This window comes from Drosophila mojavensis, unplaced genomic scaffold, assembly GCF_018153725.1.
Source record: "Drosophila mojavensis isolate 15081-1352.22 unplaced genomic scaffold, ASM1815372v1 contig_36, whole genome shotgun sequence".
Taxonomy (NCBI): Eukaryota; Metazoa; Arthropoda; class Insecta; order Diptera; family Drosophilidae; genus Drosophila; species Drosophila mojavensis.
Window position 1 is genome coordinate 23,751,105 of NW_025318858.1, and position 27,532 is coordinate 23,778,636.

Sequence of the window (27,532 nt, forward strand, 5' to 3'; positions counted from 1 at the left end):
TGCAGCTCAAGACGTTAGATTTGACAATTTTAAGCGGCTTTTCGGTTACATAAATTCATATCATATCATCAGGCGGTCCAGTGGTTGCAAGTGCACAGTGTCGAGTGTCCTTGAATCGGCTTGCGAGCAACAGTTGTTCGATCAAGAATCAAATATATATTTTAGACATGATAAGCATTCGATGTGACGATTTATAATGGTAAGAATATACCAGAGAGGGCCTTAAGAACTTAAAAAGTATTTATTTCAGATATTAAATAAAAGATAACTTTTATTTTCATTTGGAAAAGTATATATATTTGAAAAGACTGTCAAGATTTTGGATAATCTTCTTTTTCTTATACTTATTCTTCCTAATCTTTTAAGAATATATACGACTTTTAAAAGGTATTAAATAATTAAATGACTTTTTAAGCTTATGGTACGAACTTTTATTAAAATAATAAAATAAAAAAAAAAATAATTTATCATAATTTTATCATTCTTATAATATATGATTTTTACGTTAACCCACTTAATAAGGGTTGTGAATTTTTAATAAAATTCAATAATTAAAAATGTTGATAAAATTTTGCTAGATTGAAAGCTTCATATTTGATCAAAAATATCCAACATAACTACAGAAACTTTTAGAGAAAAAAGTTTCTCCATACGGTTTCCACGCTACTTACCTTTCATAATCAACAAAGGAGTTTTTTCTTAAAATTCTCTGTCTTAATCCGCTCACTTCTATCTGTCTAGGACTTTCGTCTGCAGCGCTTTGATTTGTTTTGCTTTAGGCTTTAACTTGTGGCTTGTCTTTTCTTTATTTTTTTTCTTGCAAAAATCCAGGTTCTTTTGCCTATTAAGTAGCTTTGGCTTGGTTAAAAGAGCCCTCTGCACATTTTCAGCTTGTTTGTAAAGTGGCTTTTCGAACTGACTGCCGACGCCTCACAGGTGTCTATATGTGTGGCTGTGTGTGTGTGCTGTGTATATGTGCTCTGGGTGTGTGTGTGTTTAATCTCTACCTGACATTAAGTCTGCGAACAATGGCAGCCAAAATGTCTCCAACTTTCGTAGAAGGCAGTGAAGCTGTTAGCTTGTTATGAGACGCCTCTTTACCTGCTAGCAGCATTTAGTAAAGTTTTTGCTAAAACTTAAATAAAGAGTGATGCGGGTGCAGGTGGAAGAGTTGGGAGAGAAGTCACAACTAAAAATCGATATAACGCTGTGAATTTAATTTTCAACTTGTCTGACATTTTGTAATTGAAAACACACACATCGATAGAGAGGTGAGAGAGAGAGAGATAGAGAGAGAGAGAGACAAAGAGATAGACAGAGAGACGGAGAGACATTGACACTTGACACAAAACGCCCAACAGCAACCGGAGCCGAGTCAAGTCGGGTTGAGTTGTGTCGTGTGGAGGAGGCGAGCCGGCAAAAGCTGCGTATGGCGCATTACTAATACGCAGTGTGTGACAACCACAAGAGACAATTTGGCAGCTGCCAAAGGGTTTGGCCCCAGCGCCCCGCCGATTGCCGATTGCAGCCGCTGCGTGTGAGAGAGTCTGGGCATAGGCGGTTGGTTGGACGGTTGGTCGGTTGGTCGGTTGGTTGGTCGGTCTGCTGGTCGGCTGAGACCGGAAAGACTGCTGCCGCTGCACTTCACACACATTTAAACAGCATTACACTGGGCGAAAAATATGCATAAGAGAGAATTGTGTATAATCTATTGACAATAAATAGCATATAAATTAATTAAGTTTGAAATTAGATATTAGTCAACAAGAAGCTTTAGAGGTCTGCATACACTTAGAGAAACAATGACTGCTGAGTGAAACAACCAGATGTCAAACTTTTTCTCTACCCTCATTAAGATAAGTAAATTCCAGTGAAGGATATCACAAATATAAACTTAATATTCTATATAGAGTATGACCTGTATAATTTCTGTATAACCAATAATTTGAAATTTATAGAAATTTGTTTGTATATTTATATTATTATGATATTCTTACTTAAACTTACTTACTAGACAACTTCTCAACTTTAAATTTCTTAAAAGACTATTTTTTTCTCCAAGTGCAATGTCCTTATCAAATCACACACACTCACATACACACACTCACATGGATGCCGGCACATGCACATTGAATCCACAGGCATTGTGGCTGTCTCGAAAAACCAAAAATCAAGAGGAGCTAAAGCAACAGCTAGATGGAGGGGAGTCAGCGAGGTAGAGAGGGCGGCGGCTTCGGGTCTTGCAGTTGACAGTGGGCTGGCGGGACGGGAGATTGGGAGGGGAAGGCCGCCGTTTGGTTGCTCGAGTGGCCGCAGGGCAATTGGATATAATTTCTAATTACACGCTTGGACGGACTTTTTACTGTCAGCTTAGTTTACTGATGTCTCTATATGTGTGCAGAGAGCGAGTATGTATATGGTCTATGTGTGTGTGTGTCTGCATGTGTGTGTGTTTTGTGTGTGTAATTTGCTTCATGTAGTATAAGCGTAATTTGGCATTTTGATTTTTAATTGTGCGTCCACACAAGCCGCTGGCACAGGAAAATAATTTTCTGCAGCCTTTAATTAAAGCAAGATCGGACATACATTTGAATATGTATAAATATATGTAAGTATATATATGTGTGTGTGTATATATAGTTTGTGAGATTTGTAATTGTCGAAATTACAAAACTACACATGAAATTTGCATATTATTATGCGCTGTTGCTGTTGCAAATACATCAAGCCGGAGGCGTCTGCAACGTTTGCCGTTCTGCCTCTTCTCTGCTTCTGTGCATCTCTGCGTCTACCACTTCTCTATTTTCGTTCGCCATAAATTGCTGTTGCAATTGCAATTGTCGCTCTTCACAGCTCGGCTCTGCTCTGCTCTGTCTGCTCTGTCTGCTCTCTGCTGGCGTTGTCAACACTTGAACACGCGCCAGAGACAGTCGAAAAGGCGCAAAGAAAAAGCCAGCCCCGAAAATTATGCAACAGATTCTGAAAATTTGGCGCACGAGCTGCACCACCACCAGCAGCAGCAGCAGCAACAACAACAACAACAACAATCAGCAACCAGTTTATTTTTGTGCAATTACACAATGAGATGAGCAGAGAAATAAAAACAAAACTCTTTCAGTTGCGCTTGACTGACTTTATAATACTCGTTTATGCTCGTAAATATAATAATTAAAATCTCTTGCCATAATACGTCAATTACATATTTATATGTATATATTAGATATAAAAAGATTTTAGGTTTTTTTTTTTCTAGAGGAGGTTAGCTTAGTGTTCTGAGCACTATATCATATTTTTTAAACAAATCTATGCATCACTATATATAATTATGTATTATATGGTTCTTCAATGTTGACAAAAAGATATAGTAATTTCGACTGCCAGATTCCGGAGGGTCCTCCATGAAAATCTTACCTGAAGGCTTGACGATACGAGGGACATTGCGGTAAACCAATATTCTCCTGTTCATTTTGTGAATATATAACAAAGATATAAGAAGCACCTAAGAACATGGTATCATCATATATGATATATGAACTATTATAATTATTATGTGGTCTTATGTCAACTACAGAGCTATCATACCATTACTATCATAGATTCTACGAAAATACTCTAGAGATATAATCTAAGACTTGGATCTTTAGCTAAGGATTAAGTTCTATGCCATACTTTTATCTCCAGCTCCAGCAATCTTTCTGATCTGCATTTAAATATTGAGTTAAATTCATATATACCTTACCTTACCACACATACTTTACTGGGTATATTAACAAGAATGTTGTTGCTGTGGCGCATTGGCGCTGACATCGCTGAGCGTCTGATGCTGCTTCAGCTTCAGCTGCGACTGTCAACTGTCACGAATTTTTTACTGCTGCTGGTGTTGCTACTGCTGCTGTTGTTGGTGAATGGTGCTGTTGTTGTTGCTGTTTCACGCCATTATATTCGCAATATGATTATTATGCGAATGCAAAAGTCACGTTTGGGCTGCCAGCCTGCCAAGTGCGAGTACGAAAATGGCATTGACACAAGTGCCACATGCAGCAGTAATAGCAGCAGCAGCAGCAGCAGCAGCAGCAGCAACACTAAGTAGCATCAACATCAAGAATGCAACTGCAGCACAGTCGACTAATTGGCTCATTTCTTTTGGTCAAGTCCCGATATATATGCATGTCTATGTATGCCACAATGGCTGTATATGTCTATATGTGTGGTGTGTGAGTTTGTATGCGCATATGGGCCACGCCTCCGCTTGGGGCCTAACGCTCAGTGTGCTTGAAACGGTCTGGCGGGAGCATTTGATGTGACCCTCATCAAAAGCGATTTAAGTGCAAGTCCGGCAAAAGTTTTTCTCTACTCTGGGCAAATGTGCAAATAACAAATGATTTTGGATTTGCCAGCACCCACTTGTAAATAAAAGTCGACTCTGTCTATGCGCGTGTGTATGAGTGTGTGGGTGTGTGTGTGTGTGTGTAATTATGTGTGGCATATACCAGCATGTTTGCCTTTGTTTTTATGCCTGTCATGGCCGTTGTGTGCCCTTTGGCCAAATCAAACGTAAGCCACAATTAAAACATAAAACTACCAAGCATTCAGTCAATGTAATGTGTGTGTCTGTGTGTGTTCATGTATACACATCAAACATTTCTCTTTCTTTTCATTCTTTTTTTATTTCATTTTATTTTTTTCTTTTTGGTATGCTGTCGTTTGTTAAAATAACAAGGGCCCATAATTAGTTCGAATTAGTTGCATCTGAGTTCTGCTTTTGGCAGCTGTGTCCAGTAGCCGTGAGTGAGCCTGATGGGGTCTCGACTTAGCAGTGCTACTCCACACATTTAACAAAAGCGATTCCCTACGCTTCGTTGTCTGGAGCTTTGCGCTCAAGCTCGCTGTGCACTCAAACAGAACCAACCAGGCAAGCCACACCCATTTGGGAGTTCGAACCGTCGCGACGGCTGAGTGGCCAGCGGAGCGTTGTTGATGTTGACGTTGTCATAAATCCGCGCCCGTGCTCTCAACTGAGGCTGTCGGTAATTAGCGCGCTCACTCAGCGCCTGAACGCTCCTCAGTCTCCACTCGAGCTTGGAGCTCAGCAGCCGCAGCCCCGGATCCACAAAGCTAACGAGTCAGTTGTAAGAAAGCCAGCGCATCAATGGACCAGCAGAGCCACATTTCAGTGTTGCCAACTTGGGTTGGGTAGCCCAAACAGCTAGTTTTAGGATTAGCCGCTGAAGCTCAAAAAAGAATTAAAACAGTTGAAAACTTGGTTAAAGTAAAGATTATCGATAAGTCTTCAATTTTGGAGTAAAAACCAAATTTCGCACTATGTTAGCTGGTTTTAAATAGCTTCACAGGCAGCTATGGAAAACATATTGATCAAGAAGTGTTGAAACAAGGTTTACCTAGTCTTTGAAACTTAATCATAAAAAACTTTTGAAATATCTTATTGGCTGATGATGCTATGCTCAATGGAAATCTAAATAAAATTGAAGCAAATATTGAGTATATTGATCAGTTGACCATTGATAAATTAGTTATTATTCCAATATATCGATTACTAACTATAACGATAGTTTTGATTACTTTTGTAGCTCACATCGATACATTTCAATTGTATACTAACAAATTATTGTAGCTGCATTATTAGAATAATTGATATTCGTAATTTTTTAAATTTAATATATATTTACGATCCACTATAAATATAAGTCTGAGGCAGTCTAAAGCCAAATTGTTATACCAATACTTCAGTTTCTAAATGCTTTAGGCAATCTTTAACGGTTTAGCTTCAAAAAAGCTCAATAGCCAACACTAGTTGGCTGTTATCTTGACTGGCAGACAGACGTCTGCAATTAGCGCGCAGCACTCGGGCAGACAGGCAACTAGCGAGCACATTTAGTGGCTCCTTCAACGTTAGCTGCTTCAGCCGCTGCTGCTGCTGCTGCTGCGGCTGCTGTTACTGCTGCAACAAAGTGGTTGGCTGGCTAGGCGCCGTCAAAACAGTTGATGTGGCATACTGTACCATGACACCGTTTCAGACAGCGCAAACAGCGCACAGCTATGAGTGACTGACTGAGTGACTGGCTGTCCGGCGGACTGACTGATACATTCATTTAGCTGCTCTTGTGCACGTAGCCAGAGCCTGTGGCATCAGCAGCAGCAGCGGCGGCAACAAACAAGCCGCCACTTGAGCTGCCAAACCAATTGGCGCTACTGGCAACTGCAGAAGCGCAGCCCTTGCCTTTGCATGTCAAAAGTCATCACCTTTATCGCTTTGCAGCATCATCAGCTCACTCTACTCTATACTCTTGGGCTATCCAGCATCAGCAGCCATTTAGCCGGCTGCATTAGCTGTGGCAATATTATGACTGCAGCGGCAGTCCAACTCGAAGACATTGTCCTCCTGGCAGCAGCCAGTTGTCCTGGCAGTCAAGTATATTGTAATTCATAATCCGGCGCTTTAGTTGGCATAAGACACAAACGCTTTATTCCTTGTTGTGGTTGGACTTGGGCTTAAGACTCGAATGCTACCAACAGTTTCAGCAGCTCCAACAGCTCCAACTGCAGCAGCAACGTCTTCGCCTTCGCCTTCGTTTTCGTCTTGGCCTTGGTCGAAAAATTTTGACACTGATTGTGTGTGTACTTGGCTGGAGTTTCTGGGGGTGAGGGGTCTGCTTGAAGCTCGAAGTATTTTAAGCCGTTAAGCACTGAAAATATTTCCATTGGCAGTGGGTTGGTGGGTGGGCACGGGTGGTTGGATAAGTGGTGCTTTGGCAACAGTGGTCACAATTATGGGTTCAATGTGCCCACTTTGCTGGCTGGTTGCGCATATCATCTCCCAAGGCACTGCTTATCGGTTAGCTAAGTTGCCAGCTTAAAAACAATGAGCTGCTATTGAAAATGAGAGAGTTTTGTGTTTTATGTTTTTCAAATAGGTTTTTCTCTTTAATTATATGTATTTTCCACATCTTGTTCATATTCATTTTCATATACATATTATGCACTTTATCATTTCTGTTTAATTTTTACAATTATATTTGGTTTTCGCTTAACTAAAATGTACACAGAACGCAAAAAACAAATTGCGAGCCGCTCGGCTCGACCAAAAGCCACCACAATGTTTAGGCATAGTCCATATACAGTCATACATATACTTATATATAATCAATAATCGTTATAATATATCTGTTTTTGGGATTTTCTTCTTCTTTATTTTTGTGTTGTATTTTGGTTTTTGTATATTTACATAAATTTACATTCATATTAAGCACATAAAGTAGACAAAATGTCGTTATCGATATGTCGATATTGGAAGATCGATAACGTGATGGTAATCGATTTAATCTTGGATTCGATATATCGACATTTAGCCTTCAGATTATTTACTTTCGGTTATTCATACTGATTTTGATCGATGATCGATAATTCGATCAACTTGCTTTGATAGTTCGCTACGGCTATATTCACTGTACAGCATCTGCATCCGGTTGCCGGCATTCACTTCCGCTTTCGAATTTTACTTAACATTTAGGTAGTTTAATTATTGTTCTCTCTGTCTCTACTGCTGTTGCTGCTGCAAGTCGTCTCCTTCTGTTCGTTCGGCTCTCTGCTTAAATTCTTTAACTTTTTTGACTTTCTTTGGTCGCTGCGTTTTGGTTATTTACATGCTGATCCTGCTGCTAAATGATATACATACACATATGTATCGTAGTCCATCGTATAAATTCTGTAGAGTTATCTAGCGGCTGCAACGGGCCTGCGCTTATATAAAAATAATATTGATTTCCTCTCTAAATTCCATTCTGTTCTCCTTTGTATATCTGTCTAATTAACGGTATGCAATTGATGGGGCTAGACATTCGTCACGCCCAGCTTGGCCAGATTGCCCAGCGTAATGGCATCTCCGGGCTGTAGTCGTAGAGCCGCCTTGTAACTAGCCGCCGCATGATTTGTGCGCCCCAGCAGATGCAAAATGGCGCCCAAATTGGTGTGGGCGTGGGCATCATTTGGCCGTAGAGCCACAGCCTGGAAGTGTGAAGATCCAGTGTTATCATTATTAATTTTCTCTTTCGGCTCAATTGGTGATTTCAAGCTTACCTTGCGATACCACAGCTCCGCCTCCACCTTGCGATCGAGCAGGCGCAGCGAGGTGGCAGCTGCCACCACCAGGGCATAGTCCGTAGGCGCCAGCTCCGCGGCACGTCGATGATAGACGGCGGACTCTTGATGTCGCGACTGCAGCGACAGGAATTCAGCTAAAGCAGAGGAAAGGAGCATTCATTAGACATTCATAGCTAGGCGAGAAATTTTGGTCACCCACCATAATGGTGATAAACGCTGGCCTGTTCCGGTGCCAGTTTCAGTGCGCGCTTGAACCACATTTCCGCCTCCGAGGCGCGACTGCTCTGCAGATAAATTAAAGCCGCAATGTGAGTTTGCCAAAAATGAAATACAACAAATTTCTACATACATTTCGTGCGAGTGTTATGCCATAGCTGAGGTGTGCCGCCACCTGGTTGGGCTGCAGCTCGAGCGCGGCGCGATGATGTCGCTCCGCCTCATCCCATTGCTGCAGCCGGCCAAAGACGTCACCAATGCGCTGATAGAGCACCTCGCGCTGCTGCACGAGTGCGGGCAGCGAGGACAACGCCTCGCGGTAGGTGGCCAATGCACGCTGCAGTTTGCCCTGCTCCACATAGAGTGCGCCCAGCTGCAGATACGCCGAGCTTCTGGCCTGGTCGTGTGCGCTGCGATCGCGTACCGTTGCACCTTCCAGCGTGGCACCCAGCTGCAGAATTTCGATGGCTTGCTGACGCTTGCCCAGCGCAATGAATGATATGCCCAGGTTCAGATAGGCCACTGTGAAGGGAGAGAGGATATAGAATGGGTATTTAAATGGAGAAAATATTTTGGATATATATGTATGAGAATATTTCTAGTATGTCTGTCTAGTATATTGATAGTAAATTAAAACAATTTTGGATTAAATATTGAATTAAAATAAATAAATAACAAATTTTTAATATTAGGTTATTTTATTAATTTAAGTTTTAAATATAAGTTCGGCAACCTAATTTAATTAATCAAGTTTGTTAAACTAGATTTAGTTGTCACTAAAAAGAAAACAATAAATTAAAAAAAAAAAGCAAAAATTATAAAATACTAATTTGTTCATTAACAAAATTTTATTCATTAAATACATATTTCTTAAATTCAATATAAAAAATTATTTATTTTTATTAAATTGAATTTTGTTGTATTTTTTATTTTACATGTGTTCTGCTTTCTTTTTGCTATATTTTTTATATATATTGACCAAAAGTAGCGATAACTTTAAAAAAGAAAGTTTATAAATTTTTAACTAAAAGAAACATATACATATGTATATTAAAATGTGTTATATATTCTTTAATGCACAGAAGATTTCGAAGTAGTTGAAGTACTCATAGTCGTTAGCTCATTTAAAGTACTCACCTGCCAGGCTTGGCCGAAATTTGATGGCGCGCTGAAAACACTCAACGGCTGACTTGTAGTCCTGCTGATTCTGATGCAAAATGCCCCTGCAATGGAAAAGAGGTAGAGAGAAAGTGCATAAGAAATGGAAATGGAAAGCGAAACCGAAAGCGAAAGAGAAAGCAATAGAAATAGCGTTGCAATTGCATAATTGACACCAGCTGAACTTGTCGCGTACTTCTGGCCCATCTCGAGATCTAATTAGAGCGCCCTGCGGCTGCCAACGGCGGCGACCACTTGACGGCACGCCCAGAAACTCGTCAAGTATCTGACAGTCGACTCCTAGTGAAAGGCGCAACGAGTTGAGGGAGGGCTAAGACTACTGGAGCTGGGGCTGAGAGGAATTGGAGCAGCGTGAACTACTTAAGACTGCTCAGATTTATGTAATTAGTTGCTTGATCCGTAAAGCAGTTAATGCCTGAAGGACAAGAATGCAACAGCTCCGACACATTCATAGGCAAAGAAAATGAATGCAACTTGATTGGAGGAGCGAGCAGGAGGCATTGAAATGGGGAAATGGAACTGCAACAACAATGATAACGAGCTGCGCATAAAGCGAAATAAGTCAAGCAGTTGCATTTGTTTTGACCAGGCGTAAGTACTCTGAGTAGTTTAAGTAGGTTAAGCGAAGGATCAAGGCTATAAATTAGGCGCAAGGCAAATGTAAAGATAGAAAACTCTTTTATCTCGGATTAAGACAGAGAGACCAAATTGTGAAGATAGAAAACTCTTGGATCTTTGATTAAGTGAAGGATCAAGGCTGCACAGTAAGAGAACCTTAACAGAGTTGAAGCTGTAAATATAGAGAACTCTTTGATCTTTGCTATAAAACGTCATGTCATGCAAACATTTCTCTACAAATATACAATATTAAAATTGGCTGCCTCAGCGCCGCAGTTCGTAACGAAATTAGAATACGTTTGGCAAGGGGTATAAGAAATCAAATTATACGATTCGTTGATTTCAGGTATCGCTGTTTGCTTGCGCAAAGCGTTACACCGGATGCCATTGAGTACGTAAACATGTATGTGTATATATAAGTATGTATGTATGCATATGAAACTCTCTCTGTGCCTGGCAAATACAGGTAATGGAAAGAATTTTGTCAAATCACTTGCTGTATTTTTACAGCTGCAATCGTCAGGATGTCTCGCTAGCTGAATAGATGAAAACAGAGAGAGAGAGAGTGTGTGTGAGAGAGAGAGAGAGAGAGAGAGAGGGATTGGGCTGCTCGGAGAGATGGCTGTGGTTGCTTGATGTGGGGCGGGCGGAGTGGGTGTGTGGGTTCGGTAATCAGTCAAGCAAACGAATGCGAATGCCGCTAGCATTTGGTATAGATGGCTTGATCGCTGTAAATAATATAGTATGTGCAAACAGCTGTTTATCCTTTGAGCGCGAAACAGGAAGCAGCATCTATACGTCCCCGAAAGCCGCACCACCCCCCGCCAACGTTTGCACTCCACGGGGAATGAACTCCTGCTGTTGCTGACAACATTGATTTTCGATTAGTGTGGGGCAAACATGTCACGCGGTAGTTTCCTGCGTAACGTTTGTGGTTGTTGTTGACATTGCCGTCGTTGTTGTTGTTGTTATATGTTCTTTGGACATTGAAGGGTTTCGGCGCCAGAGGCTAATACCTGCGTATTCTTTGGCTCAACAGGAGCGAGCCCAGGATATGACAGCAGCCATAGCAATGTGACCCGATTTTGAACCATTGACTTTTGAGTACTTTGACATTAAGCTGCATAACAGGCGACTGCGAGTCGGGGGTGGGCGGCAGTGGAAGCGAAAGAGTGCGGCTTAGCCGCCAAAATCACATGCAATAATCTGGCATGCGACAAGGCACAACTCCGCCTGCAGCAGCACAGAAAAAAAGAAACAAAAACAAAAACGGAGCAGTGAGCATACAAAATGACGCACTGAATATTCAAAGCACAACTCCGCGTACAGTCCGATTTCTTTTTATGTTACTCACCCACAGTATAAATACTCTGTATATGTGCTGGAAAGGTATAAGGAATATGCTAGGCTTTTCAGCTGAGACCTATTTGAGAGGCAACATTTCTAGGCATCTCTGAAAGACGTTGACAGCCAAAAACAATATAATTTTCAAATTAAATAAATATAATAACAGAAATAATAAAATAAAAATAAAAAATAAATTAATAACAATTATTAAACCAAAAGACAATCTTAATACATCTTTATTGCTTCAGTTAAGCACAGAGTATGTTTGGGTCGCGCTGCTGGCTACTTAAGCCTTGCTGCCTTGTTTAGCTGCTGAAAACACTTGTTGTTGTTGGTTGTTTTTTGTTTGGGAAAGTCTTTTAGTAGTTGTAGTTGTTCTTGCTGCAGTTATTGTTGTCGCTGCTGCTGACGCTGTTGGCTTCTTTCTTTGCCATCTCGTCGCGTCGCATCGCATCGCTGCAAAATATGCGCAATGAGTGAAAATGCAATGCGAATAGACAACAGAGAAAACAGCACGCTTACAGACTTTGTCAGACGTTGACAGACGAATGGGAGTCGTGTAGAGGGTAGACGATCCGGCTCTGGGTATAAAAGTGACATAAAGACCAAGCTAGCTGGCTGGCTGGTTGGAGTGTGAATGCTAAGGACTTTTGTTGGGTCGCGTCGAGCACCGGGAAAAGTATGCTATGAAAAAGTGAGCAGCATGGAAATGCGCATAGTTCTGCAAAAGGCGTAAAAAATAGAGTAAAGGGCACAATCGCCCCGCCTACCGCCGCCCATCCTAAGCATGACTGCGTAATACCCTTTTTGGTTGCCGGCGAGCCCGCGGAGCACAACAAAATGGGCTTCATTTGACAGCTTGTTTGGCATTGTACTCCACCCGCCCACGCCAGTCCCAGGCAGAGAAAGGGCCCTCCCAGTCAGAGACAGAGCCAGAAGCAGCTCGGCAGCTGCATTACAACTGTGCTGCAGCGGAGCCAGACTTGAGCAGCTAAAATGCTACCCACTAAATGCGCAGCGGAGCTGCAGGCCAAAAACAGACACAGATAATGAAAATGGCTGCCAGGACTGCCAGGACTGAAAGCAAAAAATAGTAGGAAAAAAAGCGAAAACAGGCGGCCATTTATCGGAGCACTTGAAGCGTGCTAAAGCGATGTGTGTCGCATGTCATGCGGGACATCAGCTCATCTAATGACAAGCTTCTATGTTAATAACACTAGTTGACAAAGTTTTGGAAACCAACAACAGTTAAGCCCTGTGGTCGACTAAGGCAAACTTCGACTGTATATAGATTGGATTATGTATAGAGTTGAATGGTCTTTAAGGATTAGGTTGAAAATTGGAAAGAGGGGAAAATTTTTACTGGATTAAAGAACTCTTTATATAGTTGTCTATGCTAATAACTGATGAGGGAGTTTAGAAAGGTTATTTCTGAGAGATTATTTTCTCTTCAGGCTTTTTACTTTACGAGAGTATTTAGGAAATCTTCCAAGGATAACATTTTAGTTTAAGTGATTTTCTTCATTTAATTTTTTAATGAGGTCATTTTATTCTTATTATTAGGGAATTCCGAATTGCCATTTTCTTAAATTTCAAGCAAAATCAGTAATAATACAAATAAATAACTTGCTAGATAATAGTAGACTTCAGCTTCAGGATGATTAAAGATAAATCATTTTTAACTCATGCTTGCAATGCCCTTATAATATTTATCATGTCCGAAAGCTTTCAGCGTTCCCGGAATTTGTTAGCCAGTGTAAAGTACGCCCACCAAGCAGCACTCACTCAGATTATCTATCCGAATGGCTATCATAATGACTGCAAAGTGCTCAACTGGTTGCTATACTCACAAATTGAAGTGAACGTCTGCCATGTTGGGCCTATAGCGTATGGCCTCCTGCAGCACCTGCTTGGCCTCCTCGTAGCGCGCCTGAGAGCTCAGCACACTGCCCAAATTGCCCAGCGCTGCAATTAGCGATTGAAATTGAGCTTGATTAGAGAAAAAAAAAATCACTTTTAAAAGTAAGAAGACTCATTTACCTTTTGGCGGATTGACTGTGATGGCGCTGCGAAAGAGACTCTCCTCGTCCCGCCAGTCGGCGTTGCGACGCACAGTTCGCACACTGAACGAAACGAGCAGCATGCCCAAGCCGATGAGCAGGAGGAGGCGGCGTGTGCGAGAGTCGCGATCCAGCAGCTTGGAGACGCCATAGCCAACGAGCAGACAGAAGCCGACGCTGGGCAGGTACAGCAGACGCTCAGCGACCACAAAGCCCACGTAGAAGAAGAGATTGCTCGCTGGCAGAAAGGGGAGCGTGAGGAAGGCGCACGACATGAGCAGGATGCATGAGTTGCGCGCTGCCACAGACATGCCGCCGAGCATGTAGTCCGAGCAGGAGTTGGGGCAGGAGCGGTTGCTGCAGCAGCTGCTATTGCTGCTGCTGCTGAAGTTGGAGCTGTTGCTGGCGCTGCTGCTGCTGCTGCCGCTGCTCTTGTTGCTGGCCGTGGTGCTGTTGCTGCAGCTGCTGCTGCTGCGCGAGCCGCGGAAGGCCTTGTGTAGGGCGAGGCTGACGGCGGAAGACACTAGTTGATGCGGCGCATGTGCTGCATGTTGCTGCGGATGCGGATGAGTATGCGGATGCTGCTGCTGCTGCGTCGCATCGCCATAGACATAGACACCGTTGTTGTTGTTGCAGTCGCTGCAGGGCAGCGCCTCCTGATGATAGGCCGCCTCGAAGGCTTGGTACTTGTTGCTGTTGCTATTGTTGTTGTTGTTGTTGTTGGCGGCCAGTCGCTTGCGCTTGGCGCGTGACTTGCGTCCCACCTTCTGTATATGATATTGTGGATAGCTGCTGCCGCTCGATCCGGCCACATCGGCCAGCTCGCCGCTGTGCAGTAACACCTTGCAGCCACGCCAAGCCACGCCCAACAGCACGGTATAGAGGCAGGCGGACTGAGCATTGCGTCGATCCCACAACGTTGTGACGCGTGGCAGTGCATCCATGCCCCAATCGAAGCTGAGCACCTGTGGCAGCAGCAACAGCTTCAAATTGACAACGGGCAGGTGTAGAAAGGTCAGCAGACGCGTCCAGGTGGAGGCGGTGCGTGCGATAGGATTGTCGGCGCTCGAGAAGGCGCTCTGTGGTCCAGGCACCACGATCAGGCGGTAGTAAACGCTGCAGCAGAGCGCACAAAGCACAAAGAAGAGCGAGCGCAGGCGTTGCTGTGAGTGAGAGAGAGGTAAGATATGGAATATAAGCACAAATGGAATAGAAGAAATGGCAAATCAGAAAATAAAACTGGCAGCACTTCGACCGTGAATGAGTATTCTAGAGTCGGTAACCCCCGACTGCAATGTCTTACTTGTCAATTCATATATCAATGTTACTTTTAGTGTTTCTTCGTTAACTCACCTTATCCACCTGTCCGCTTAGGCCGCGCATCACATCGAATGCCGCACAGACGAGCAGCGCTGTTATGGCCGTCTCCTTGCAGAGCAGCGCCGCTATAGAGAATAGCAGCGTGGTGGCCAGCGCCAACCACTGGCGTGGATCGGCCGACTCGCGCCAACGCATGTGCCGCAAATAGCTGAGGTACGTGAGCAGATAGCAAACGCAGGCCGCCACATCGGCGCGTCCCACCACGCTAGCCACCGCCTCGGTGTGTATGGGATGGGCGGCGAATAGGGCGCCCGTGGCCAGCACCGCCCAGAAGGAGGCGAGCAGTGTGCGCGCCACGCGCACCACCAGCGCGGTGGCAACACAGTGCAACAAATTGTTGCCCAAATGAAAGCCCCAGGGCGCAAAGCCGCCGGCCAGAATATAGTTCAAGCGGAAGCTCAGCACAGTCAGCGGTCGCCAGGAGCCGTGCGAACCGCTGTCCGTCAGAGGCGTGCCCCAAAAGTCATTGCCGAAGCTGCGTTGCCAGCTGGAGCCACCAGAGACATCCGCATTAGTCAGAACTGCGCGTCTGCAATGGAAAAAGAACAACAAAATGCACGTGTTTAATAATTTACGAGATTTTTTTGTGGCAGTAGATTGAAAATTGTTGTGCATAAAGTGTGCAAAAATAATCACATGGAATGTATACAATAATTTAAACTAACTAAAGGTGCGATACATAGTCGGGACTGCTTAACTAGAAAAACACTGAACCTTGCGAAGAAGGGATATAAGTGATATATAAGATGGAAATCATTTATATACTACTTACACTTGGCTATGGGAATTATAATAACTTTTGCTATAAATGTATTTTCTATAAAATTCTTGGCGTAAAGTTATATGTACTGATAAAAACATATGTCTCTAAAATTTGCAAAATTCTTTTTTTTTAACAAATCTTGGAGAAGTGAAAAATAAATTTTATCAGAAATTCGAAAGTCTCTATATTGATTACACGGAAGCTTAGAAAAATATAGAAATGTCTAACTTTAACGGTATTTAAAAACCCTTAAAAATTAAAGTCAGTTCACATATAGGAAAAGTATGATAAACTCATACTGCGTAGAGTATAAAGAAATAGTGTCCATTTATTGAGGTTCACGAAGCTGCTCTATATTCTGCTCTCTTATGGACGAACAGGCGGACGAACGCACACAGAGATTGATCGACACTTAGAGGGACGAGGAAAAATCAAATCCACGCATCGCCCAGATCGAGAATATATGAGCTCTATTGATTCTGCCACGTCTCCTGCATGTTACTTACGTTTTCACAAAGCTAATATACCCTGAAATCGCGTATTCAATTTAATTTTTACATATTCGTATTACATTCTAAAATCAGAAAACCTGTATGTTAATTAATAAGAGAAAGATAAAGAGAAAGCGAGTGAGAAAGAAAGAGAGATGCAGAGAGTCTCTAAATCTATTAAAGTTACCAGCTCCACAGTCAAAAAAAAAAAAAAAAAAAAAAAAAAACTAGTTCATTGACAAATTTGCTGTGCGGTTGGCGATTGAGGACATAGCTTTTGGTATAGTTTTTTGCGCTTTTTACTTTGAGCTCCAATGACAGACACAAGATCCCAACACATACCCACACACACACACATAAAAAGAGAGAGGGAGAGGGTTGTGTGTGACTGTAAGGCTTGGCTGTTGTCAGTGTGTCATCGGGCTACCCCAAAAAGGACAACATCATTGGCTCCGGTTGTAAGGGCTGCATGACTGGGTGGCAGGATGGCGGGTGGCAGCTCGCTCTGCACCTGGACAATTTTGCACGCACAGCAGGCGGACTATGTGGGATTTTGGTGAGGTATTTGTGACAGCGCCAACAGCGGAAGCCAGTCGAACGCTAGAGACCTAAGAGTGGGCGCATTAGCGATGAGGTCGACGTCGTCAGAGTCAGCGTCAGCGTCAGCATCGTTGCCGTTGCGGTTCACATAAACAAATGCCACTCTAATGCCGCACAAAGTCGACTGGAGTCGCCTTCTTGTCGGCCGCAGCGTGAACCATGTAGTGGAGTATACTACAAGAGAGTGTGCAAGTGTGAGAGTGTGTGTGTGTGAGTGTGCCTTGAAATTCGATTTTAAGTACCAGTGAAATGCCAATGCAGTAACCAAGCATGCCACATGCCACACAGCAACTTGCCCCAGTTTCGAACATTTTTACTTTATTTTTTGACATTAAAGGTTGTCACAGAAAGCGTTTGTGCGTGTGTGTGTATATACATCTGTGATTGTATCTCAAATGTATAAATTTGGTAGCAAAGCTTAAGCATTGGTTAAAAATCGCTCTTGATTTGACTGCGCTTACCTGTCGTCATAGACAAAGCCCGCATTAAGCGTGTTCAAATATAAAACGAAAGCCAGACCGCAGCACACGAGTGAGGTGTAGTCCATGCTGCAAAGGAAGAGAGAGAAGCAGATGTATTTTAATTAAAGTGCACGTTGTGGCGAGAAGTGTATAAAAAGAGTGAGAGTACTTAAATATACTTGAGCATAAACATATGCATATCAATATATGTATATATTTGTGTTAACTAATTAATTAAAAATTAATATATATATATAATATTTATGCTAATTAAATAATGCCTCTTTTAACAAATATTTATATCTATTATTATTTTATTATTATATCTATACATAAGCAAATCATTGATTTAATTGTAATAGATCAGTATGTGATTTATTTATTTGAAGATTTTTTTGAGTAATGGAGTAATTGGAATAAGCTTACATCCATTCTGATTTGGAAAAATGCCTATAATAATTCCTAAGCGAATAATATTAAATTCTTTTAAGTTATACGCTTTGCTTCAGATATTTGCTATCAGTTTAAATTATATAAGTTTAAATTGTGAACTCCTGCAACTACATCCCTTATCCTATATATATATATAGCATATTACTAACAGTGACTTTTATACGGTTTATTGCCAAACAAGTTCAAGCGCCACGCGCACTTTTTTCTAAATAATTAAAATCATTTCAATAGCTCGTATGCCATCTAGTTTTTTATACATTTCCCCATTTTTATTTGTTTTCTGGTTTTTCATTACTCTTGTTGTTGTTGTTTTTAGCCAGCGGCCATAAGCCACGTTTGCAGACGTAGTAGACGTACCAACAACAACAGCAACAACAACAACGACAACGAGGGCAAAAAAAGTCAAAATTAAACAAGTAAGAGGACTCTAGTCGAGACTGCTCGACTAGGAGATACCCTAAACCCTCTAATCTGATATTCACTCTGCACTTCTTTTCGGCACACATACATACACACGCACGTATTAGAACGCGCTCTGCTAACTGCGCAGTAAGCAGCGACTGCGCTTGGGCTGCGCTGTAGTGTGGGCAACATTATAAGAATTTCTTTGTTGAATAATTTAATTTCTAGACGTACAATCTTAATGGAACTTTCAGAACATAATCATAATGTTCAAATGTATGTACATTCCAAAGCACAAGTCTCTAGTACTTGAAATACGTCTTTTACAAAGGTGAGGGTGAGGGGGTGGATATAAGGGTGGGGGGAAAATTACAACATAAATCGAAATTATATAAAATATATATAAGTCTACATTTAAAATTTGGAAGCTCTAGCTCTAAAGGTGTAGGAGATATAATTAAATAACTAGCATTCGATAAGGTTTTTGATCGATAATAAAATATCGGGAGTAGTTATCGATATTTAAAGAAAAACTTGATATGCGCGTGATATACACGGACCTAGGAAAAAAAATTTCAATTCTCTAGGTCTTATATCTTCTGAAATCGACGCGTTCATACATACGGACGGACGGACGGACGGACGGACGGACGGACGGACAGACAGACAGACAGACGGACAGGGCCAAATCGACTTAGCTCGTCGCCCTGATCAAGAATATATACACTTTGTGGGGTCTGCCACGCCTCCTTCTGCCTGTTACATACTTTTAACAAAACCATTATACCCTGATTTCCCATTTTCAATGGGTTCAGGGTATAAAGAATGAAATGAAACAAGAGTTTGTGGCAGCAGGTTTTCCTTTTATGTGAAAATGTGCAGGTAGGTTGCATTCATGATGCCTGCCTCTTGGCATTTGGACCTCAGCTGACGGCAGTTGGCTGGACCGTTGATGATGTTGCAGCAGCCATTACACATAATGAGCGCCAGCCGGGGCAACAGGATGCTGCTGCTGCTGCCGTGTCTATGCACATTTGTTGCTGCGGTTGCCAGCGTCAACATGTGGATGCAACCCCTTTGAGCCGACCGCAGTGCTCGCCCACCGTTCGTTGACATTAAAAGTCGCAACAGTTGCAGTTGTTGCAGTTGTTGCTATAACAGCCAGACAATAAAGGCTATCAACAACGTTATGCTGGTGCATGTCTCATGCACCCACGAGCCCTGCTCCTGCACCAGCCCGTCCTGCCCAGCTCCTGCTACGTTTGCTGCTCTTAATGTACCAAATAATGGACACATGCCGTCGCCGCTGCCTCATGTGCGCTCACCTGCACATTAAGCCGTTCCCCTTGAATAGCAAGTCATCCGCAAGTTGGCTCACTGTCCACACCTCTGTCGCCCTCTATTGCTGCATTTTTTGCGTGACTTTGTGTTGATGCTTGCAGATTTCGCTTCGCTTTTACATTATTTTCTTTATTTTTGTATACCCTACATCAATCACAAATTGGCTTAACTGGGTAGGTCTATAGCTATAGATACTATTCAATTAAATATTACTTTGAAAGATAGCTGGAAATTAGAGAATTCGATAAACATTTATATATGTATATATAAAATTTATGTATATAAAACTACGTTAGCTATATTAACGTTTTATTTGAAAGAAAAAAAAAAAAAAAAAAAAAACTGGTTGACTTTAGGCGACTGAGAAATAGTTGACAAATTTTTAGATGGAAGCTTGCGAAATATAAATTTGAAATGCATTTATATTTTAATCATAATAGATTGAATTTTTTGTAGATCAGTTAGAGTTTTCTTAAAGGCCATGTGAGGATACTTTAGATTTCAGATTTATTGTGTTCGAACTAAGAAAAGCTATACTGATTCTATGTCAATTGTTTGTGCTACTCATTTCTTGAAGCTCAATGGGCCTTACTCAAATTTTAGAGTTACATAATCCTTTGCCTCGTCCACTTCACCCCATGATGATCTATTTAAGCAAGCATCACATATTATTTACAGGATATCTCCTAGTCTGGCCAGCTAGCCCATTTCAGCTCAACTTTTGTTTTGGCTCAGCATTTGCGGTTAATTATTTTTGTTGGCTGTGGCTAAGCCCGCGAGCTGCTAACTCCCGACCCGAGTGAATTGCGACCTAAAAATCAATGGGATGAAATGAGTCCATTCTCTGTGCTGAGGCCAGTTGAGTGTTTTGTCCAGTGTCCGTGGCACGTTGAACAGTATTATCTATTTGTGTATGCCTCTCTCTCTCTCTTTCTCTCGCTCTCTCTCTCTCTTTCTTTCTCTCTCTCTCTCTCTCTCTCTCTCTCTTCTCTCTCTCTCTCTCTCTGTATGTGTACGGCATACTTTTGGTGGCAGAGACATGTATGTAATAAGCAGTTGGATTAGATGCCGGCTCGTTGCCGCAGCGCCTGGATGCTTAGAGGGGCTTAGTTAGTGCGCTGGCAAAGTCCTGTTGGCAAGAGATTTCGCATTATGCACGAGGGACCCAAGCGGCTTATGTGCAAATTAGCAGCATTCAATATAACCAACACTCGCCAACTGCGCCAAGGACCTGCCAGGACATGGGCAGGAGCTGAAACAAAAATGCGAGTAACACACAAAAATTGCTTTGCTAATGAGCCATAATGATGAGCTTTGCTTTTGCCTGCCCCGTTGGCTGTGTCAGCAAAAGAAGAAGATGAAGCATCAAATACTAGCAGAGTAGAGTAGTAGTAGTAAATGAAGAAGGAGAAGAAGAGCTTTATCTCAATCACATTGCTGTTGCTGTTGCTGGAGAACAACTTGTTTGCCATGAGCTTTGTGTGTGCGGCTGATTGATTCGCTTCCAAACCATTGCCTGGCACTGCTTACTATACTCATCAGCCCAGTCATCATTATCGGCATTATCATCATCATTATGATAATCGTCATCAGCTCGACGCTGTCAACACATTTAAATAGCCACTGCCTCGCCTCGCAATTATCGAAACATAATTGGCCAGCAGCTCAGCTCATCAAATGAACATCTTAATGTTTTGCACGAAGCAGCTGAACTCGGTACATTGTTTGCTTGGCCACGAACCGCTATGAACCTAGTCAGCCTCATGTGTGCAGGGGCGTAGATGAAAGGGGCTTGTTAGATATATAAGAAATGTAGCAAAAGTTGATTAGAAATGGAATTTAAAGTAGTGCTAGAGTAGGAGGAGCTATAGAGGAATACTAAGTATTTCAGTTGGTAGACTAGACTGAGTAGAAGCTGAAACACAGACTATCAATTGATAGTCTGCTTTAGATAATAGAATATATATAATTATGCTATATTTACTTTTATTTGTCGATCTATTTACTTATTTTTCCGAATATAAACTTGTCAAGCTGACATTTTAATTCCTACTAAATCCCTCTGCCCGCGCCTCTGCTCGCGCATCATGTGTTACAACTTAATTCTTGACACACACACACACACACACACAGAAAGACAGGGAGAGAGAGACACCCATACACTCTTGGTCTTTAGGACATGTTGAGCCTATCGCTGTGCCCAGCCAGCCCAGCTGCCACGTTTTCTGGGCGGGATGCCCTCGCGCTGCGTAGCTTGAGCCATTTTATCGTCCTGGCCATAAATCATGTTTTATTTTTGCAATTAGCGCTGCCACACAATAAATTACTGGCTTTTCATTGTCTCGAGCTGCTGCTGCTGAGCTGTTGGGCGAGTGCGCACGATACGTGAACTTCATTTCAGTACACTGCACCACAAAGTGTTGGCCAAGACGGCGAACTGAATGCTTTTGGTTGTTGCCGTAGTTGTTTGCCCATTTGAATGCTTAACGTTTATTGTTGATGAAATTTGCGTTTGCTTTGTCTTAGTGGGTCACACTTTAAAGAGAGTTTACACAAGTTGCCGCAAAATGCTTGTAATGGCTGTCAGTTGACATCGGCTATACCCTGTAGCTGTTGCGCTCAGATGCGAATTGATGACTATCATATTGTAGAATCTGGGAAGTATTTAAAATATCGGAGCGTATCTCTATAATGGAATGGATTCACTGAAGGAAAATTATAATGAGGTGAGTGAGCTGCAAGCAGATGAACCAAGAGAAGTTGCTTCTGTCTGTATACCTTGCTGCTCCTTCTTCGATTTATCCTTCAGATTCGTCTGCTCATTCCCATTGCCCATTTATGGCATTCGTTTTTATGTATTATTTCTTTTAAGTCTTGTCTATTGGAAGTCAGCTACGTAGTATCTCTTAGTCAGATACTTCCTATTTCTGTTTGTTTTTATAGCTTTGGTCCTGCTGTTTGGGCCTGTGACCTAGTAGCTGCTTTTGTCCCTAATGGTTTTTCTGTGCCCTCTGCCCTACAGTCCGCCACGCCCCCACCTGCTTTTCAGTTGTGCTTTTGACATTTTCGCGATGTTTCCGTTTCCGGTGGCAAGGTGTGTGTGTGTGTGTGTGTGTGCGTCTGTGTGTTTGTGTGTGTGTTCATGTTCATGTTGTTGCCTTATGTCACACAAAAACTTGAACCGAAGGTCGCAGGCCTCGTCTCGATTTGCAACGGATTCGCATTTCAGTTTTCTCCAGCACATTCTGACACACTGACTCGCTCGCTTTTCATCAAGCAGGCAATGAGCCAACTTATAAAAGGGCTTGCATTGGCTGTGCCACAATTAGCCAGCTGTATGTGTGTATGTATGTGTGTGTGTGCGTTCAGTGACTTTGGGGAGTATTAAAATTCAAAATTAATTGCTTGGCGCGCCAAACACAGCAGCAGCAGCAGCGACAGCTACAGCGGGCGCCAGAAACATGCCAAAAAGTGGGCGGCAGGGCGTGGCGAACACCAGCGCATAGCGCACAAAAACGAAAAAAAATTGAATCTATGGAAATTAGAAAGTGGCGTCGCACTCGAGAGACTAATAGACGTGAAATTAAAGCGCATTGAATTAATTTCAATGGCAACACAAGCAAACAAAACACAAACACACACACACACACTCATAGGTATACCATATATAGTATACATATATGTATATATGTGTGCAATGAAGTCATTTTTGTTTTGGGAAGCTTGCCTGCCTGCTTGCCCCCCATGTAGTTTGTGCTGACAAAACTATAATTAATAGGCGTTTTTATTTCACTTTGCCTGATTATGCAGACTATTAATTATATGGTGTTAGCCAGTCCAGTGTGTATTTGGGTGCGTGTGTGTGCATGTGAGTGTTGGCCCAAAAGGGGTTAATTGTCGCCCTGAAATAGTTACACCGCACTGTCCACCTATGTCAGTCCCCTACGTTACGACTATAGCCCACATTATGCAGTCTTTCTCAGTAACAGAGGGAGGGTGGGTAGTGAGGGGGCCATAACCAATTTGCCACTCAAATTGCTGACGAATAAAGTCAAAAATAGTTTTGGGCTAGGCGCCTTTTTGCCCGAAAAGCGAAAGTCCATTATTATGCGCCAAAAATAGTGAGAAAAAAAAAAAATATAGAAAAGTGTGCAACACTTTTTGCCTATATAGATCTAGGCGTAACAAAAGCGGAACTAAGCAGGGGAGGTGAAAGAAAATCTAGATTATTACGGTGGGTTAAGTTTAATACCCTTTTGGCATATCTCAAATATGTATTTATATATGATTCTATAGGCTACTGCCTTATACAGTCAAGGCAACGAATTTCATCAGCTTATCAGCGAACTATCAGCCAGTGCCCAATGCTGAGTGGCACTAAAAAGTTAACACAGTGATAAAAACATAAATTCGAAAATTTATGAAAATTATTTCAATCAATTTTCAGGCACTAAGCTGTACCCCAGACCATTGTGAAGGGTATCAAAATGCGCCGAGCCGGGCATCAAAATAATGAACGGAAAGGCGGGCATTTTGTCTGAGTCGATGTGCATGTGTGTGTGTGTGTGTGTGTGTAAAATTGTGTGAGTACCGTAAAAATGCCGAAAACGTTTTAAAAATGAAACGATTACACCATTGCGGCTTTGAAACGACCAAGTTATGATAATGTTTGGCCAACTAAACTCGTTTAGCTTGCCAAATACGAAGCCCACAAAAAGAACTGGCTCGGTCAGTGAGTGTGTCAGTGTGCGAGTGTGAGTGTGCGAGTGTGTGTGGGTGGAGGTGTACAACTGTGCAAGGTAAGCCTAACGGCAAGTGCGCAACACATGCAAACACGAGCCAACGACTACACACAATGGCCAATGGCCCATTGGGCGTATTGTGAGCTTTGGACTTAGCTCGTGTGTCGATGGGGCGCGAGGGTGGGCGTGGCAGGGAGTCAGTTAGTCCGGCTACTCTGGTGGTCTCTCTGTCGATTGCTGTTGCACTCGTAACAATATTTTTGGGTATTTAAAAACCAAAGAGCGTTATATGTGTGTGGGTGTATGCGTGTATGTGTCTGTGTGTGTGTGTCTTCACTGTACGAATGTTTATGGCCTCTGCACAGACTTTGGCAGTTTTATGCTAATCACAAAAAAGGCAGCAACGCCCATGCATGAAACGATTGAGAATGGGGAATTGTGGGCGTGGCATGCAAAGGGAGGCGGTAGGACGGATGGGTGGCAGCCAACCACTCGAGGCAAACTTTTCATATTTGGCGCAGCAGTCGAAACTTTTCGTTTCGTTCTGGGATATTCAGCACTTATTTTGCCGATTCTCCGAGTTGGGTTTTTGTAACTCGTTCAACATTTTGCCCAACTATTCGTGCAATGGTACGGCCCTCGCCCCTTGCGCCCACTTTATCCCCCTCTGTAGTCAATAGACGAGCGGCTTTCAGCAAAGTTATGAAAGTCGACTTCCGCTTTAGACTTTTAGTCAGTCGCAGTTGTTCTGTAGCCATGAATTCCAATTGATGTTTCACATGGCCATGTACATTTTAATGAAACCGAAGGACAATCGATAAACGAGCTGAGAAATGCTTGATGCTTGCTATGCTCTGATGGATAGAATGACAGAGTTGGTTTTAGGAAATTGAAAAAATAAAAACCTTAGAGATTTATAATAAATGTGAAAAAAGCAATTTGTAAAAGTGAAAATGAACTATTTTAGATTTAGGCTCGGCTAGAATATAATCAATTATTTCTATTTTCATGAAACACATTCCATTTGACATCTCACATCTCGTATTTTCCACATTCTCTACATCACATTTCTCACGAAATGCTTATGCTTATTCTTAAATAAAATAAAACTATGCGATACTTGGATAATTTCATACCTCTTTGCCATGCCAACCAATTGTGACAATTGCTAAATAATTATTCACAAATCAATTATCATTTATATTTTCCTATAACACATTTCCTGCGAAAAACTTTTCCGTTTTATTTTTAGCTCAACATCTTTGTTATTGAATAATTAATGTATTTCTACACTCTCACACACACACATACACACGCAGACGCCCACACATCTACAAGTACCCATGCCTCATACTAACCGACGCGCATAAATAATAATTAGGTAATAATTAGCATCTGTCTATTAACAGAGTTCGATGTGCCTTTAAGTGGCAGACGCAATTATCAAAATATTCAACAGACAACTCGTCCCGCTCGGCCGCTCTGCCACGCCCCGTTTGGCTAAACTATTGCGTACGCTGGGATATTTCCACACTTTGCCGTCATAATTTAATTTAAATGCTCAAAATTGTGAATGGTTTAATTATGTATTCACACACAGACATGGGGTGTTGGGGCTCGGATTAGCTGTACCAAAATGTTTTTGTGCCGGCCCAAAAATGAATGCTCATAAAGATAGAGAGACGCAGAGCGGAAGAGAGAGATAGAGAGAGAGAGAGAGAGGAAGACAGAGACGGAGCTAGAGTAGAAGTGCGTGGGCGAAGGGAGGCTGCGTCAGCGGCGAAGCATCTCGATAATCGTGCACGTGGCAGACCGCGGATTAGGGAGCGGGCAGCGAAACGTAACTGTTAACCTAGTTGTCAGTGCGAGTATGTGTGAGAGTGTGTTTGCACAGATGTGTTTGTGTGTGTGTGTGTGTGTGCTGCGTTAATTGAATGCGCAACTGTCGTGCCATCCCACTTTATCATTATACCACCAGCAGCCTCAGTACACGCCCCATCCCCTCATCCCACCACCCAGCCGCCTTCGAGTCCACCCACTTTGCACACTTGTGCGTTGTCTGTTTTAAGCCTGTTGAACAATTATAACTGGCATGTCCAAATGCCAAGTGCCTGAAATTGAGTCCGGCCAACGCGGCGTATGCGTGATGTTCTATATGCTAATTAAAATTGCTTGCTTGTGCGTGTGTGCGAGTGTGTGCACAGCAAGCGTGTGTGTTTATATATATATGTGTGTGTGTGTGTGTGTGTATCATTAGTCTGTCTATGTTGTTGTTGTTGTGCTATCTGCTACAGCTGTTGCTGCTGTTGCTGTGTGCGCTTTGTACTGTTTGCATTACATAATTATAATTACGCATACGGCATGTTGACGCCCATTTGATTTGCCACCACACAGCAGCAGCAGTAGCCGCGTCCTCACAATTTCACAGCATTAGTAGTAGATCAAACACGCTTCTTTTTTCTTTGTTAATCATGCTGCCAACTGTTGTGTATGATATAAACATTTGCTAACATTTAATAGCTGCGAAATAATATTCAACGTTTTGATGGCTTGCACAAACAGCGAAAGAAACGTTATAAAACTACACCAAATATTGACTGCATACGAAGAAAAAATAATTGCAAGAGTAAATTCAAATATGAGCTGTGAGTAGGCAGAAAAATATAAAGTGTGATGATTGCCAGAAAATATTGTGTAGACAGAATATAAATAAATAAATTATTATAAAAAAAGTATTAATATAAAAACTAAATTGAAATCATAAATAAATAAATCGATAAGTCGATAAGATTCTCATTCTTCATGTATATCAAGAGTCAGAGATATAGCTTAAAATATTAACTCTTTTATTGTTATTCAATCAACTCTAATTGCATACACTCATTTTGTAGGGTACATAAAATATCCCCACTTAAACGTTATGCATGCCCTCAATACACACAGACACACATAAAATAATCAAACGGCAATAACTTTTGCAACTGTCACGTGTCCGTGTAAAAGAAAATCCAATTGCTAACCGCAAACATAATTAAAAACTTTGCGCAACCACAATCGATGGCGATTGCCATGCCGATTGCGATTGGAGCTCCGATTGCGATTGCGATTGCGAGTGCAATTGGCAATTGGCATGCTTTTGACATGTGCTGCAAAAAGGGCAGGATACGCATGGCCCCAGGCCCCAGTTATGCAGTGGGTGGGCCACTCGAATCGCAGCACCAATGCCATAAAAATATCGCCAACAAATTGGGGGCGTGGCCGTCGGATAGCCCCCACTACACGTACGTGTATATAAATCCAATTAAATCGCAAGTTACGCAATGTGATAAGTCACGTTGTTTATTGTTTTAACGTACGACGA

At 42.2% G+C, this 27,532-nt stretch overlaps 1 protein-coding gene and 1 long non-coding RNA gene across 4 annotated transcripts in view; one reads left to right on the plus strand and one right to left on the minus strand.

Moving 5' to 3' along the window:
* The window catches only part of LOC122757153, a 138,541-nt gene that overhangs the window by 15,993 nt on the left and 95,016 nt on the right, over nt 1–27,532 (plus strand). The window lies entirely within an intron of this gene.
* The window catches only part of LOC6577650 (protein O-mannosyl-transferase TMTC2), a 55,033-nt gene continuing 35,078 nt past the window's right edge, over nt 7,578–27,532 (minus strand). Inside the window, exons 3-11 of one of the 2 annotated variants that reach the window (XM_015165779.3) lie at nt 17,234–17,320; nt 14,892–15,447; nt 13,519–14,701; nt 13,329–13,443; nt 9,472–9,557; nt 8,468–8,856; nt 8,318–8,402; nt 8,095–8,252; nt 7,578–8,022 (exon numbers count right to left, since the gene is read on the minus strand). In XM_015165779.3, the coding sequence (XP_015021265.1) occupies nt 7,849–8,022; nt 8,095–8,252; nt 8,318–8,402; nt 8,468–8,856; nt 9,472–9,557; nt 13,329–13,443; nt 13,519–14,701; nt 14,892–15,447; nt 17,234–17,320 (2,833 nt within the window). In that variant the 3' untranslated portion in view covers nt 7,578–7,848. Of the gene's footprint in view, nt 8,023–8,094; nt 8,253–8,317; nt 8,403–8,467; nt 8,857–9,471; nt 9,558–13,328; nt 13,444–13,518; nt 14,702–14,891; nt 15,448–17,233; nt 17,321–27,532 lie in introns of those variants that run through there. The other variant, XM_032728940.2, reaches the window with a different exon arrangement.